Raw genomic sequence first — 16433 nt, 5'->3', positions numbered from 1 at the left:
CTGGCTGCTCACCTGCAGGGTGTCCATGTCCCGCAGGAAGCAGAGGCTGACGGACTCCAGGGCCTCCCGGGGCCACGGCTGGAAGCAGTCGATGGTGGTGCAGCTGACCAGGGCCGGGAACCTGCGGCTGCGGAGGCGCAGCTTGGGGCCCACGGGGGACAGGCACAGCGCGACCTGCGGGGCACACCAGGGCAGGGAAGGAGCAGCAGGGCTGGGGTCTGCCCCTGCAGCCCACCTCGGGCTCCAGCAGCCCCTTCCCAGGCAGGATCCCACCCCACCAGCTACAGCAGCCTCTGTGCTGGATCACTTGTGCTGTCTAAAGGCCCGCAGGTAATGACACAGACGGTGTGTCCCACACTTCAGTGCACCTTCATGCCAGCACCAGGCAGCAAAACATGCCAGGCTGCAGCCCAACCTCCCCACGGGGCAGCCCAGAGCATCTCCACCCCACACACTGCACCAGGGTGGATGGGGAGCACCAACCCTGATGCCTTCAAGAACCTGGAAGTAAAACACCACACTTTGGAGATATTAGTCCAGGAGGCAGCAGAAAGGCTGGTCTTTATTGGAGGCCTCCAGGGGCAGACATGGAAAATGTCCACACAATGCCCACCCCCACCTGGGGTGAATACTGTTCTGTAAGTTTAGCAAATTGGCATATTTGACAAAAATCACCAATTAGAAATGTAACAGGTGAGAGAACTTCCCCCTCTGTAAATCCTCCCCCCCTCAGATGGAAACTAAACTTTGTTCACGAAAATGTGTCTCAAAGAGCTGTTTTTTGGCCTTGGTTCCCAAAAAGAACCAAGATAGGAGAGGCGCCTTGTACCCCCCGGGGCTTGGGGCTCTGGAATGGGTTTTGTGTTCCTGCCTAGGGAAAAAGTTGGGAAAAGTACTGGGACCAGCTACTGATGCAATAATAGGCAATACAAATGTGTGTGTAAAGAACACAGAGAAAATACAAAAGGAAAAAGGCAAAAAATCATTTGGCACCGGCCCCTCCTGCTCCACCTCACCTTCAGCTGCCGCCGAACGCGCTCGATGAAAAACCTCCAGCAATTCTCCCTGGAGTCCACCAGCCCCCGGCCTCTGACTTCATTCCTCACGCTGCTGATGATGTTTTCCACTTCATCATCAGGGAAGAGATCCGGGATTTCCCCTAGGAGAAGGGGACACATTTGGGTTTACAGGTCTGGATGCCATCGGAGTCTTAGAGCAAAGGGAAGCTGCTGCCTCCCTCTCCAGGGGCTCAGGGAAGTCCCTTCCTCAGGTAAAACCACTGCAGCAGGCACCCCTGGGCCCCAGAAGCAGCAAAGGGGCACAGAAGGTGATTCTGCTGAAAAATAAACACCCCTGAGAGCAAACATCCTTATGAAACACAAGGGAAGGGAACAGAATAGAGTCAAAGTACAGAAAATCCCTTTTTTTTTTTTAGCTCTGCAATTTAATTAGATTACAAAAGAAATATTCAAATCCCTAATATACCATAAGTGATACAAAATCATTGTAGCTTTGCAAATGCATTAATTACACGGAAAGTTTTTGCAGCTGTTCAGGGCCATTTCCAGCAGTGGCCAAATAACTCTCAGATCACCAAAACATTTTAAAAGTTAAAAGTCTTGTAAAAACCTTAAAAAGTTAATAGTTAAGCAGCTGACTGCCAAAAATGCACCCAACCAAATTTTTTTTTTATTGTTTCGTTAATTTATCACATATTCACTTCCTTTCTGGCTTCTGATTTGATTAAAATCATCATTACTGAGTCAGATACTTTCAATATGAGCACAAATCACTTAGGGAAATACACTCATCAGAAATCTGCTCATTTATCAAAAAGATTAGAACATACTTTGTTCTAGATGATGGTAACAAGAGAAACAAGTAAGAAAGACACCTTCCACTATCCCAGGTTGCTCCAAGCCCTGTCCAGCCTGGCCTTGGACACTTCCAGGGATCCAGGGGCAGCCACAACTTCTCTGGGCACCCTGTGCCAGGGCCTCCCACCCTCACAGGGAAGGATTGTCTCTTATCCTGTCACTTCAGACCCTTGTCCCAAGTCCCTCTCCAACTCTCTTGGAGCCCCTTTAGGCTCCAAGGGGCTCTGGGGTCTCCCCAGAGCTTCTCTTCTCCAGGCTGAAGAACCTCAGCTCTCTCCTGAGCTTCACCTTCAGTTATCAGGTGTCTGTGCATCTGCACCACATGTAGGAGCTGGTGGGAACTCCTCCCCACCCTCCACATCAAACCTTGTCCTTGCTCCTGATCACAAAATCATCACAGCCGATTCAGAAGGGACAGCATCAGAGCTTGTGTGCTGCTGAAGCCATTTGGCCACCAATGTCCAGCCACACCTCTGGAGCTACTCACAAACAGCTGCTGATTCCTCACCTCTCCCCATCCCTGCAGGGACCTGACCCAGCTGGTGCCTTCCCCACCCGACTCACAAGGCAGGAAGTGGCAGGCAGGCAGTGGCAGGGATCTGCCAGGGAAAATGGGGACATGCCCACTCCAGGTGTCCTCCCGTGGTCCTGGTGACACAGCCTGCACCCCCAGGGGCTTGGGAACCGCAGCACACAGGGATGCTCACCCCCACACACCACAAAACAGAGCGCTGGCACGGACACTGAGTGCCCTGCAATGCTTTGGGTGAGCAGCAACTCAAAAACCCCAATGCATCTGGAAAAACAACAGGGAAGGGACTGGCGTGGGATAAGCAGCCAGGTGACACACACTGACACAGCCACCCCGTGGCTTTGCTTCATCCTCCAGCTCACAGATACTCCAGTCAAACCTTGTGTCCAGAAACAGCCTTAATTCATGAAGTGGATGCACGAGATCCCCCGGTGAACCTCCTCACCTGTGATACCTTCCTTTGGCTCTGTCCCCAGCTGCAATACCCCAGCAGACCTGTCCCTTAGCAGCTATGTGCAGAATCCCAAGACATATGGAAGAACGGGTACAAGACATGAGGGAAAGACAAGAAATGTCCCAGCTGATGGAGTGTCCCTCCCCAGGGAGGCCTGGGCACCGCTTTCACTCGAGCGCTCCACCCATGCAACTTCCAGCTCATTTCATCATTTGCCCCTCTGTCTATTCCAGAATTCCAGGTGCTACCAGGAGCAAAACTCCACTGGAGAGGGGGAGAGGAGAAAGCAGAGCACGAGGGCTGTACCTGATGCCAGGAAGTCGTTCACCAGCACCAGGAACTGCTCGTCGGCCACCTGCGCGTCGCTCAGCAGGAACACGGAGCCCACGCTCTTCAGCCCGGCCTTCAGGTACAGGTTTGCCAGGTCTGCCTGCAGGTGGGGAACCAGGAGGGCTTACAGCTACATGCTGCCAAGCCAGACCCAGCAATGGGATAATTCAGAACTTGCCCAGTCACTGAGAACATCAGCACAGCTGAGGGCTGACACTCAGGGCTGGGCTGGGGCGTTCTCAGGCCTGGCCAGCTCGGAGCACTGCCAGGAGACCCCAGCTCTGGCTGCACCCCTGTGCAGACACACTCCAGCACAGGGAGCTCCTCTCCACGGCACCATGTGGTGCCTGGAGTGTTTCAGTACCTCAGGATCACAGAATCATTTAGGTTGGAAGAGCCCTCTAAGGTCATCGTGTCCACCTGTTCCCCCAGAGTGGCCAGGGCCACCACTAACCTGTGTCCCCAAGTGCTACATCCACATGGCTTTTAAATCCCTCCAGGGACTGGCACTTCACCACTTCCCTGTGCCAGGGCTGGACAGCCCTTTCAGTGGAGAAATATTCCCTAATACCCAATCTAAACCTCCCCTGGCCCAGCCTGAGGCCGTTCCCTCTCCTCCTGTCCCTGTTCCCTGGGAGCAGAGCCCGACCCCCCCGGCTGCCCCCTCCTGTCAGGGACTTGTGCAGAGCCACAAGGTCCCCCCTGAGCCTCCTTTGCTCCAGCCTGAGCCCCTTTCCCAGCTCCCTCAGCCACTCCTGGGGCTCCAGCCCCTTCCCAGCTCCGTTCCCTGCCCTGGACACGCTCCAGCCCCTCCATGTCCTTCTTGTCCTGAGTGTCCCAGAGCTGTCCCCGGCACTGGAGGTGCCCCAGCAGTGCCAGCACAGGGGCCGGGCACTGCCCTGGCCCTGCTGCCACCCAGGACTGGCACAGCTCGGGTGCCACTGGCCTCTTGCCCTCCTGGGCACACCCGGGCTCACGGTCATCCTCCTCCATTCTGTCTCTCAATATGCAACAAGTTCCCAGGGCGAGTTCTGCTCTTTACTTCCTTCCCCTCCACCTCAGCCCTTCAAGCCCCCCACCTTGAGGTCAGGGACGCCGTATCCTTTCCTCAGGGTGATCTGGAAGACCTCCAGGGAGCTGAGGAAGGCTGCCAGGCGGGTCAGGCTCTGCTTCCCGGTGCCGCCCACGCCGACCAGGAGCGCGTTCCCCCGGGGCGCCTCCAGGATGCGGTTGATGCGGCAGCTAAATTGAAGCATACAAAATCTCTCATTAATACGAGTGTTTTCCTATTTCTCTGCCCACTGCTTTTCCATACATATTTTATTCACTAAGAAATTGTATTCTGAGCGGGATGAAGAATGTCCGTCTCGGGTTCGTGGTAGCAGTCGATGCGCATCTCTGCTGAGACCTGTCCAGAGGATGGTGCTGATGACAAAAAGCCCCAGTTTGGTGGCAATTCAAAATGTGCCCAGTTTTTTTCCACCTGCCAAGTCCTGCTGGACAGAACAATGTTCAAGTGAAGGCCTGGGTATCTTTGCAGGGAGGGCAAGGGGAAAAGGACATTGATATGCAAAAACTGAGAGCAAAATTCAAGGCTCTGATCCCCCTCCCCAGGAAAGGCCTCTCTTCTCAAGGCATCTGGGATTTGTGCACTGCCCTGCTCTGCACCACAGCACATTCACACATGGCTGGAATGGCACAAGCCTACCCAGAAAACAATCTGTATTCCTTAGTTATCCACACCACCACTACCTAAGAGTGAGATTTTCTCCCTCTCACAATGAACTTGCTGTTGTTTCCCAGGCCTGCTCACCTGTCCTGTCTGAGATCCTACAGTGAACTCTGTCTGCCTCCCTTTTATCCTCTTTAAGCAAATGCTGCCACCCCCATGTGTTGCCCCCCAGGTGAGGGGGGTTCAGAGGATCCCACCTGTGGAACCCTCACTGTCCTGGGTCAGAAATACAAGCCCTATTCCCCTCTCCACAGCTTTTATTCAGCTCCCTTCACTATTTTCCTAGATTAATCTCATTATTTTTCAAGTAATATTGTGAGAAACACTGCACTGCTTTATTACAACTCCAGTATTTTATAATCTATGCACAGACTCTGACTGATCTTTTTATAATTTTATAACTTAATCATTTACTAATTTCTGTGAAATTATTTCTGTAAAAACAATCCAGTCTGTGAGGAGAACTTCAGCATTCCTGCTCCAAGTTCCCCAGGCCAGCTCTGCCCGTGGTCCCTGCCTTGATGTGCTCCCCAGGGCTCTGTGCTGTGACACAGCCCTGGATGAGGTGACTGACAGGCATCCCCCATGGCCCTACATATATTAAGTCATCAAATGTCTTCTTTTCTTCTATTTTTGCTCCCAACTGAAAACCTTCAGCAAATTCAAGCTGACAGTCAGAAGCTGGTTGAGATGGAGGGAGTTGTGTATTTCAGCCAAATGCAATTTCCAAATGCAGTGAACGGGATTCACTCAGCTCCAGTGAAATTGGGAAGTTGTGCTGGATACCCAAACCTTACTTTCCTCGTTATTCTCAGTGTGAACTGCAGGGGCAGGGCCGTGCTTTGTAAATTCCAATTGCAAATCCCGATTTACAAGAGCAAGAGGAGCACAGGGTCAGTATTCCTGTGACCATTCTGCAGGCAATGCAAGCAGAAACACGCATGGACAGCAGGTTTCATGGGACCTATGGATAGAGGAGGGAACACCCAGACTGTCAGGGAAAATTTGCCCAGCCCAGTGGCCAATGACACAGGTTGGGAGCACTTGGAACAGACCAATTTTGTATATATATATATATATATATATATATATGTATGTGTGTATATATATATATATATATGTATGTATATATATATATGTATGTATATATATATGTGTGTGTATATATATATATGTATATATATGTATATATATATATACGTGTGTGTGTGTAAATGCTACTCCTGTATATGTATGTGTATATATATATAAAATTATATATTAAAAAAAAAACCTTTATATATATATGTATTTTTGAAAATAAATATATATATATGAATGAGAATTGAAACCACCCACCCTGGTGTGCACCAGCTCAGGGACTTCCTTCCAGCTTAAAGCCCCAAATCTGCACCTCCTGGGACAAGCTTTCCATACAGAATCAGCTCAAGCTCTGATTGCCAGGGTAGCTCCATGTCCTGAAGCCACCCAAGGCCAGCTCTGCATTTCAGCACCCAGAAGTGACTCTGTCTCTGCTGGGATTTCCCCAGGCTGTGTGTGAGAGCTGGAGGTCCCCCCCAAGGCCTGTAAACAGCTTCATAATGATCAGTGGGAGGCTTATTTTCATATAGTCCCACATGTCCAATTTCCAGCTGGAATCCATCTGCACCTCCAGGCATCTCCATGCAAGCAGGTTTTCCAGAGGATCAAAGCAGTTTAAATGCCTGCACCCTTTAAAAGGAGTAGCCTAAATGCACATAATACTTCATACAGAGGAAAATCCCACTAAGGGCCTGTGTAAATGTGGCTCTAAACCAACTGTCAGCACTTAGGGAAACCCCAGTACACCCAGTTCTGTCCTGGCTGGCAAGGGAAGACAATAAAGCACCTGAATGTCACATCTGATAAATATTTGTGCCACATGCAGAGCTCCAAGGGTCAAAGGTTTCATGACAGCAACCAGACCAAAAAACCACCAGCATGCAGAGCCTCTGGCTGGAAGCCCCAGAGTTTGGGACATTCCTTCCAAACACCAGTTTGGAGCAGTGCAGTGTTTGTGCTGGACACAACACCTGGGCAGGTGAAATGTTGGCTCCCCACCAGCTCCACAGCTGTATTTCTCCCAGAATCATGGAATCCTCAGGGCTGGGAAAGATCATGGTGTCCAACTGTCCATCATGGTCACCACTAAACCACATCCTCAGGTGTCCTGGCCATGTGTTTTTTGAACATTTCCAGGGGTGGGGACTCCACCACTTCCCTGGGCAGCTGTGCCAGGGCTGGACAGCCCTTTCAGTGGAGAAGTATTCCCTAATACCCAACCTAAACCTCCCCTGGCCCAGCCTGAGGCCGTTCCCTCTCCTCCTGTCCCTGTTCCCTGGGAGCAGAGCCCGACCCCCCCGGCTGCCCCCTCCTGTCAGGGACTTGTGCAGAGCCACAAGGTCCCCCCTGAGCCTCCTTTGCTCCAGCCTGAGCCCCTTTCCCAGCTCCCTCAGCCACTCCTGGGGCTCCAGACCCTTCCCAGCTCCATTCCCTACCCTGGACACGCTCCAGCCCCTCCATGTCCTTCTTGTCCTGAGTGTCCCAGAGCTGTCCCCGGCACTGGAGGTGCCCCAGCAGTGCCAGCACAGGGGACGGGCACTGCCCTGGCCCTGCTGCCACCCAGTGCTGTCACCAGCACCCCCACAGCCTTTTCCAGCTTTCCGGCCACTCTGCCTCAGCCTGGAGTGTTCCATGGGGTTGTTGTGCCCCAGGAGCAGAACCTGGCACTTGGCCCTGTTGAACTTCAAATGATTGGCCTCAGCCCATCTTCCTCCATCCCCCCGGAAACTCCACCAAACAATCTGCACAGACAAATGGTGGGAGCATGAAGGCAGAAGAGCCCCTTACACGTGGCACATGGCATCCTCAAACAGCACCAGGTTCATGGCAGCGTTGACTTCGTTGTAGTTGTCCAAGGCTTCCACGAGGATCTGGTTCAGCTCCTGCCAGGTTGGAACTGGCCTATAGCCAGGTTCCCCGAGGCCTTTGGCAAAATGGCAGTAAATATTCATGTGTTTGGCCTGCTCTAAAGTGTCCTCAATGTCCTGTAAAAGAGAAGAAAATAGTACAGAACAAACATAGGAAAACCCACAGCAGCTCTGAGCCACCTCCCCAGGGAACAGCATTTTTACGTCCACACAGTTGCACCTGCATGTGGAAAAGGGGAAAGAGGTACAGGAGAGAAAGAGTGGGAAAGGAAAATCCCCAGTACTGACTTCCCTTCCAATAAACCCATTCTGTTCTGTTTTCATCAGCTTTAGAGCTCAGCAGCCCTCAACACTTACGTCGTAGCACTTCTTCACCATCTCCCGCTGGATTTTATCAAAAGTGTCGTAATCCATTTCCTCAACCATCCTATCCCGGTACACCCGCTCTGACTCGTGCAGGTAGAGCTTCACCAGGTCCTGGGGTTGCTTCAGACATTCAGGGGTAGAGAACAGAAGGCCCTGTGGAGAGCAAGGACAGTCAGGAAACCCAGGCTTGACCCTGAGGGACTCAAGCCCAGCACCCAGTGTGCTGAGTCCCCCTTACAGCAACCTGCACCCAGGTTCTGGGCAAACCCACACCAAACACCCAAGGGAATGTGTCCTGTTGACCCAAAACTCCCAAAGCTGCTTCTCAACCCAGAATGATTTGGATTGGAAGGGACCTTAAAGACCATTCCATCCTCCCCCTGCCATGGGCAGGGACACCTTCCACCACAGCAGGTGTCCAACCTTGCCTTGGACACTTCCAGGGATGAGGCAGCCACAGTTTCTCTGGAAAACCTGTGCCAGGGTCTCACCACCATCACAGCCAAGAATTCCCTCCCAATATCCCATCTAAACCTACTCTCTGGCAGTGGGAAACCATTCCCTGTGTCCTGTCACTCCATCCCTTGTCCAAAGTCCCTCTCCAGCTCTCTTGGAGCCCCTTCAAGCACTGGAAGGCCACAGTAAGGTCACTTCAGAGCAATCCTCAGGCTGAACAAAGCCAATTCTCACAGCCTTTCCTCCCAGCAGAGCTGCTCCATCCCTCTGCTCATCCTGGTGCCTCCTCTGGACTCCCTCCAGCAGCTCCAGGCCCTCCCTGTGCTGGGACCCCCGAGCTGGACAAGTGCTTCAGGTGGGGTCTCATGAAGGAGCCCAGAGGGCTGGAATCACCTCCCTCAACCTGCTGCCCACACCCCTGGTGGGAATGCCTGTTTCCCACATTCCTTTGAAGGTTTACACTCATTACACCCATTTTATCCCCCCACCCAGCCTCCCCTGGCCAGGCTGGGGTCCTGCTCTCAGCAGGTGGGACCCTTCAGAGCCAGGCACCAGCCCAGATGTCCAGTTTGTCCATCCAACCCCATGCCGTGGGTGCTTTGTCAAGAAGGAAAAATAGTTTGTAAATGTTACTGGTGTCTTTTTTTTTTTTTTTAATCAATTAATTCTAATTAGGTGCATTCTGCCTGCAGGAAATATCAGTTGCTGTCTGCTTAGCACAGTGTGTTTACCATGAACTCTATTAAAATGCATAAAAGAATTATATTTCAAAGAGGTGTCGCCTATACTAAGCCTATTAACAGCACACAGGGTTTTCAATGGTATGAATTAAACAGACAGCTTTTATTCCTAACATCTAATTATTTATACATTAAATATTTAATGCATTGACAGCAATGTAAAGCAGGCCCTCTCAGCTCGCTGGTCCATGGCTCAGATTGTTTGGGTTTCACATCTGTCATTACAGCTGTCAAATTATTTTATTTATTCCAGGAAAAAATATATGGTGAGAAAAGCTGACAACTCAAAGAAAGGAAGGAGAAATGCATCAGATCCCAAACTGGTTAAAACAGAATTCAAAATCACTCAATGCCTCTAAAGTCCCTTTAGCCTAAAGACCCCCACACCCCAAAAGCACGAGGGACACGTGGCTGTGGATCACTGCATCTGGGATGGAGCTGGGGCCAACACTGAAGAGATACAAACAAAAAAAGAGCATGGAGAATCTCTTGAATGGAGGAGGAGGAGCATTCCTGTCACTGCCCTCTGGCCCAGCACTGGGATCTGGCAGGATGGTTTCTATTACCCCCCAACCCAATTAAAGCTTCCCATTGAAATGCTTCTGTTCTCTCAAAGCCCAGCTTAACTGGGAGGCAGGATTTAACATGACCCACATCTCACGTCGGGGCTGAGCACAAGTGACAGGCCTGACTCCTCCTGACACTGTGGGGTTATTCACTTGTTCAAGGTCCTGTTCCTGGGTTTCCCTGTCCTGTCATTCCTCCAGCTCCTGTCTGATGGGCAGGCACAAGGCACTGAACTTCCAGGCACCTACTTTGTGAAACAGATGTTAACAAGGACAGTGACAAATCACCAGCTGGGGGTTTAGAACAGGCTATGGTGCTGACCCTTGGTTTGGCTGCTGAGGAATTTATCAAATTTTATTAATCAGCCTGAAACTCTGAAAGGCTCTTTGAGCAGGAACACCAGCTGCTCCAGAGCATGAGACTGCTGGGGAAAACAGAAAAACAAAATCTCGTTGAGGATGGGAAAAACCACTTCTGAAGCTGAACAAGTTCCCTTTGGTGCAGCGGCTGGTAACTCAGTTTCAGTGGTAAAATCAAAGCTGGTTTGGATTGATTTACCAGCTCTTTAAATGCCATCCTGCACTCACAACGCTGAGCACCTGAGAGGACATACTGGTACAGCCACCAGGCTGTCCTGGCTGTGGCACAGCAGCTGAACCAGTTACTGCTCTCCTCTCCCCTGCTCAGGGCCAGCAGCCCACAGAGAATCCACCACCTGCCCCACGCAATCAGAGCTTCCCTGGCTGGTGGGGTGGTGCCATCGACCCCCACACTCACACGAGTGGGGTGGGGCTCACTGGGACAAGCCCAGCTCCACAACAGCCACTGCATGAAGGGCTGAGGTCAGGAGCCCAAAGCTCCCTCCAGTTGGTCCCTTTTCCAGCCAGGGGACACTTCAAACCCCTCAAAATCTGCACCTCCTTCTGGAACTGTGCACCCCTCCCCACTGGCCAGAGGAGGCTGGAAAGTAAATAAGCTTTTGACTGATCTTCCCCAAAGTCACGGGTGATGGCTCTGGAATGCATTCAAAACCAACCAGGAGCTGGGGAAGGGCCCACGGTCACCCCCTTTGCTCAGGGGACACCCCTGCTGTGTCATTACTGGGTGGGACACTGTGTTTGGCTCACCAAGGGCCAGAGGGACACAGCTGCCTGTGACATCAGGACAAACTCCAAGCACCACAGGACCCGAGCTGCACTTACTTGGAAGATATTGGAGAAGTCTCTGAGGTTGAAAACGTAGTGGAACTTGACAGCTGTGGGCAGGAAAGTGGCAGCCACCTTCCGATGCAGCCCCAGGGCCAGGGCAACGAGCTGCTGGGCTGATTTTTGCACAGGCTCTGTGAAATTCCCACTGGCCAGGTGCTGCACTAAGATGGTGCTGTAGATCCTGGACAAGGCCTCCTGATCAGGGTTGGAGAGGGCGAAGACACAGAAGTGACGCTGAGGAAGAGAAAGCGAGACACGGAAAGGTCAGAGAGATGGGCAACCACCCCACAGGTCAGTGCCCTTTGGGGGACCTGCTGTGGCTGGACACAGCACTAAATAATCTTCCACTTCCCAGGAAAGGTTGTCCCAGATGATCCTTCGAGGTCCCTTCCAACCTGGGATGCTCTACAATCCCATGACTTGCAGTGCACCAGAACCATCTCCCCCTTCCAATTCCCCACAGAGGACAGCTGGCAGGTGACACCTTCTGCTGGCTGAACAAGGGGTTTTCGATGGCATTTCACTAGGGAAGCTCAGTCCACGGAAGAGCTGGAAGGTCTGGAGGTCCCACTGAGCCCTGGTGAAGCTCAGTCCTGTCTGTGGAAGGAGCAGGTGCCACCTCCCAGAAGACCTTTTGTTGATTTGGAACTTGCAAAGAAAGGGAACATAGAATGGGTAAGGTTAGAAAAGACCTCCAAGATCATCAAGTCCAACCTTTGAACAAATCCCAAACCATACTGTGAGGTGCCACATCTACTCATTTTTGAACACTTCCAGGGTTGGTGACTCCACCACTTCCCTGGGCAGCAAGTTCCAATGCCTGACCACCAAAAGACTTTCACAAACCATGGTCCAGCAGGAAACACCAGCAAGAGGAAGGTAAAATCTGCCTGTCTGAACCAGTTTTCCTGAGAGTCGTGTCCAGCTGGCTGGGAACTTGTGACTTCTTCCTCCCACTGAGCAGCAAAAGGAGAGGAAACACAAAGAAGGGAGGAAGGCAGCAAATCTGCTGCCTCTCCATCAGGAATTCCAGTCACTGCACAGATCCGTGCTGTTCCCACTGCCACAGGCTCTCCTGGAGCCTTGAGCCTCAACAATCCACCCAAAATCAGGGCAGGGCCGTGCCTGCCGTGGGGCAGGGCTTTACCTGGAGCCGAGGGTTGATGGTGAAGCTCCCCGCAGTGGGGTTCATGCAGGACACGTACTGCACATTGCTGATCTCCTTCAGGGACAGCCTGCTCCTGTCGTACCTGGGGCACAGCAAAAGCCACAGATGGTGACTCCAGCCAGGGCAGCCACCACTGCTGTCCCTTGAGAGTGTCTGTGGGCTGCCAGGACCTTTGTGGCTTCAGGGGGTCATATTCTGCCCCTCTCCAGGGGCAGAGACTGCTGCATGTCTGCACATGGCCCAGCACACAGGGCCCTGCTCCTGGGGGACATCCCGTAGCTGACATTTCCACCAGCTGGCAACAAGTGCTGAGCAGAGCTCTCGGGTCAGACCCAGCACAGAAATTGTGGGAAATCACAGGAATGCCTCTGGTTTGGGCCAGCCTGGGGTGGGGGCAGGCTGCCTGCAGGGAAGGATGGGCGGCTGCTGGCAGAGTTGGGGTGCAGCAGAGCCCCGAGATCACTGCTGGGGCCAGGGCAGCCTGAGGGGACAGGAGCTGTGCCCCTGTCCCTCCTCAGCAGCCTGGGCTGAGCTGCACCCGCCGTGCTGAGGGGTGCAACAGCACAGAGGTGCTGCTGAGAGCGGGGCAGGGAGCCTGGACCTGCCCGGGAGGGGACAGGTGGCACAAGGTGTCCCCCACCACATGGCACTGCTCACACACACACCCAGAGCCCTCTTTTTGCCCAACCTCCCCAACACCCCCAGCCCTGAATTTCTGCTTCCACCCCACCGTCCCCACAGCTGGGAAGCTTTGGCTCAAGTCCAGGCACACACACGGCTGAGGAGACCGGGAATGGCTCCGTGGCTCTGCCTTGCTTTTCCCGGGGGAGAGCTGTGAGTATCCCTGTCCCAGCAGTGCTGTAAGACACTCCAATCTCCTTCCAAAACACTGCCCCTGCTTTTCCTACAAATTACCTCTGCCTGCAAAACGACTGTTTGTTGCTGCCTGACTGAAAACAGCATCAGGAGCTCACACAGCAGGGGCACTCCATGGCCTCCCTCCATGCTCAGCCAGGCAGGGAGCGTTTGCTGGGCACATGGGACACCCCAGGGTGCACAGCGTTCACCCAGAGCCTCCCAGCCAGCTCCAACACGGGATGGGAGGAGGGCTCTGTGCTGTGACTTCACCTCAAACCCCATTCCCAAAAGGGTCTCAGCCCAGCCCCAGCAGGCTCCTACCAGTGGCCATAGTCCAGGTGCTGCCTGAGCAGCGTGTGGGGCTGCACGGTCCCGTAGGCGTCCACCTCAGGCATGTTCAGGTCGTCGATGAAGTACACGAGCCTCTTGGTGCCCGGGGGGCCGTAGTTCCTGCCAGCCTTCTTGTCCAGAGGCTTCTCCAGCACACCTGTAGGGGCAGGAGTGACAGGAGAGGATTGCTCAGCCCAGCCCTCTCAGCTCCACCTGGGAGGTTCAGGGCTTTTTAGGAAGGCAGAGCTGCTCTTGGCACAGGACACTGCTCCCCAGCAGGACAGGGGCTGTTCCCATGCCAGGGGCCCTGTCTGGGGCTGGCAGGATGGTGGCTGTCCCCAGACCCTGCCTGGGAGCCCTGCAGAGCCCCCTTGGGCAGATTTTCGGTCCGACTCAACCCAAATCACCAAGTTTTCAGTGCTTCCTTGCAAACAGAACACAGTAAACTGCTACAAGCCAGGTCTGCCTCAGAGCAAACACAAGCTTGTCATGCACGAGAAAGCCTTTTGCACCCCTCCTGCGTGTTTGTTTAAACTCAATCCTCCTGGCTGAGATTATCCTGATCCCTAGCACAGCCCAGTGAGTCCCCCGGGCTGCCTGTGTCCCCAAGCAGGGACAGCAGTGGCTCGGCACTGGGATGGAGCCAAGGAAATGCTGGAGCACAAAGCCCACGAGCAAAGAAATTTTGTGAAAGAAAATGCATTTCTTACATCTTTTAGACAAAGGAAAAGAGGGGGTTGAGGGCCTGGACAACTTCAGAACAATCAAAATAATATTATCTGTTCAAATGCACCAAAGAGAATTGTAGAATCTCAGAATGGTTTGGGTTGAAAAGGACATTAAAGCCCATCCAGTGCCACCCCTGCCATGGCAGGGACACCTCCCACTGTCCCAGGCTGCTCCCAGCCCCAATGTCCAGCCTGGCCTTGGGTACTGCCAGGGATCCAGGGGCAGCCCCAGCTGCTCTGGGCACCCTGTGCCAGGGCCTGCCCACCCTCCCAGGGAACAATTCCTGCCCAAGATTCCATCCAGCCCTGCCCTCTGACAGTGTGAGGCCATTCCCTCTTATCCTGTCAGGGCAGGCTCAGGTTGGACACCAGGAGGAATTTCTGCATGGAAAGGGTGCTCAGACCTTGGAAGGGGCTGTCCAGGGAGGTTTGGAGTCCCCATCCCTGGAGGTGTCCAAGGAATTCCTGGACGTGGCATTCCGGGCTGGGGACAGGGTGGGTGAGCTTGGACTCGATGGTCTGGGAGGGCTTTTCCAACCTCATGGACTCTGTGAGTCTCTTGACCAGACTGAACAGCCCCAAACACCTCCAAGTCCCCTGATCCTCTCCCCAGCACCACCCAAACCTCCAGATAACCCAACAAGGCTCAATTCCAACACGAGCTGTCCCATCCCCACCCAGTTTTAAGCGAGATCCCGCACGAGTAAGGGAGAGCATAGAGAGAAAATCTCTTTGGGAAGCTCTGGAAAACTCCCATTTGTTTTAGCAGACGGCTGAGGTAACGTGTTGCTCGAGACTGTAGCATTTTGGGAATATTTACAATGCTGGAGTGATATTTAATGCAAATCACCCCACACTGCTGCACAAAATGTTTTATAGCTTATTGATTCCTTTCACTGCAGCCTGAGCAACCTTTACTGCCTCAGTAAGGGGCAAAGCAAACAGCAGCAGCTTTTCCCTGCCTGGATTCTGGGATGATTCCTGGGATGATTTGGATGCCAAGGGCTCTCTTGGAGACCATCCTCACTCCCCAGTGCTCCCAGTGCTCCTGGAGGTGGAGGCAGAATTTGTTTTTTTGGCACAGTGTGGGGCTATCACCAGCCCTGGAAGCAGCTGCACAGCAAGGAGCAGTCCTTTGCAAGGAGGGACAACTGGGAATTTTGATAAAAAACTGGTACAAATGCACACTTCAGCCATTCCTTATCAAGGGTGAAAGTTATTAAGGAAAATTTATATTCCCTTTTTTTTTTTCAGACCACAAATCTTGCAAAGCCCCATTTGTTTCCTGCTTGGGTGCCCTGCAGACAGGCTGGTTACCCACGAAGAACTCAGCTGTTTTCTCACCACAGACACTTCTGCACAAAGGCATGAATTGTGCTGAGAAAAATGATGGATTTTCCCTCAGTGGAGTCTCTCTCCCCCTTCAATAAAACCACAATATTTGAAATTTCTGGTAGCAAGTCAAATTAAGTGTTTCAAATAAGCATTTAATTTAAATTTAATTAGGCCTTAATTAACATACAAAATCAGCCCTTTTCGAGGTTAAACAAGGATGCGGGAGATTCATCACAGTGAAATGCAATTACTGGGGATGAAGTGACATGTTTGTGGAAGTTGCATTTTAATTCAAAGCCTATCCCACAATAATCCTGAAGGGTCCCTGCTCTGAGCTCCTGACACAGCCCCTCAAACACTCACTGCACACCAGACTGGCCAAGTGTGGATCCTCTCACCCTGATGGCCAAGGTGGAAACGTTACCCAACCCCAAATAAACCAACATTTATTGTCATTTTCTCAAGGAAGATCTGGAGTGGGAAGGTGTGGAATGAGAGCAGGGCTACAGCTGATGGAGGAGCAGAGGTCCAAGAGGGCATGAAGCAGCACAGCAGAGGTCCAGGCTCCACAGGAAGCGGGATTTGGTCACAATACACCAAAGAAAATCCCCAAACTGTGCCCAGGTTTGGGCACAGAGAGTCTGGCTCCTTTGAACCCCTGTCCACATAAAATTCTGTAAGCCACAGGCCCACAAGGATGGTTTGAACCACATCCCTGTGCTTCCCCTAAAGAGTGCAGCTCTGAACTTTAAAAATCTCTGTCCCCACAGGCACCTCGACTAAGAATTCCTGGCTTTCAGGTCG

At 52.5% G+C, this 16433-nt stretch overlaps 1 protein-coding gene across 2 annotated transcripts in view; it reads right to left on the bottom strand.

Moving 5' to 3' along the window:
* DNAH9 (dynein axonemal heavy chain 9) overlaps nt 1–16433 on the bottom strand; it is a 142028-nt gene that overhangs the window by 87323 nt on the left and 38272 nt on the right. Inside the window, exons 29-37 of one of the 2 annotated variants that reach the window (XM_069032621.1) lie at nt 13558–13723; nt 12358–12460; nt 11205–11444; nt 8225–8392; nt 7794–7990; nt 4273–4435; nt 3170–3293; nt 1017–1159; nt 13–174 (exon numbers count right to left, since the gene is read on the bottom strand). In XM_069032621.1, the coding sequence (XP_068888722.1) occupies nt 13–174; nt 1017–1159; nt 3170–3293; nt 4273–4435; nt 7794–7990; nt 8225–8392; nt 11205–11444; nt 12358–12460; nt 13558–13723 (1466 nt within the window). The remainder of the gene's footprint in view (nt 1–12; nt 175–1016; nt 1160–3169; nt 3294–4272; nt 4436–7793; nt 7991–8224; nt 8393–11204; nt 11445–12357; nt 12461–13557; nt 13724–16433) is intronic. The other variant, XM_069032620.1, reaches the window with a different exon arrangement.

Source organism: Aphelocoma coerulescens, chromosome 18 (genome assembly GCF_041296385.1).
Source record: "Aphelocoma coerulescens isolate FSJ_1873_10779 chromosome 18, UR_Acoe_1.0, whole genome shotgun sequence".
Lineage (NCBI taxonomy): Eukaryota > Metazoa > Chordata > Aves > Passeriformes > Corvidae > Aphelocoma > Aphelocoma coerulescens.
This window is presented reverse-complemented; position numbering and strand designations above follow the sequence as displayed.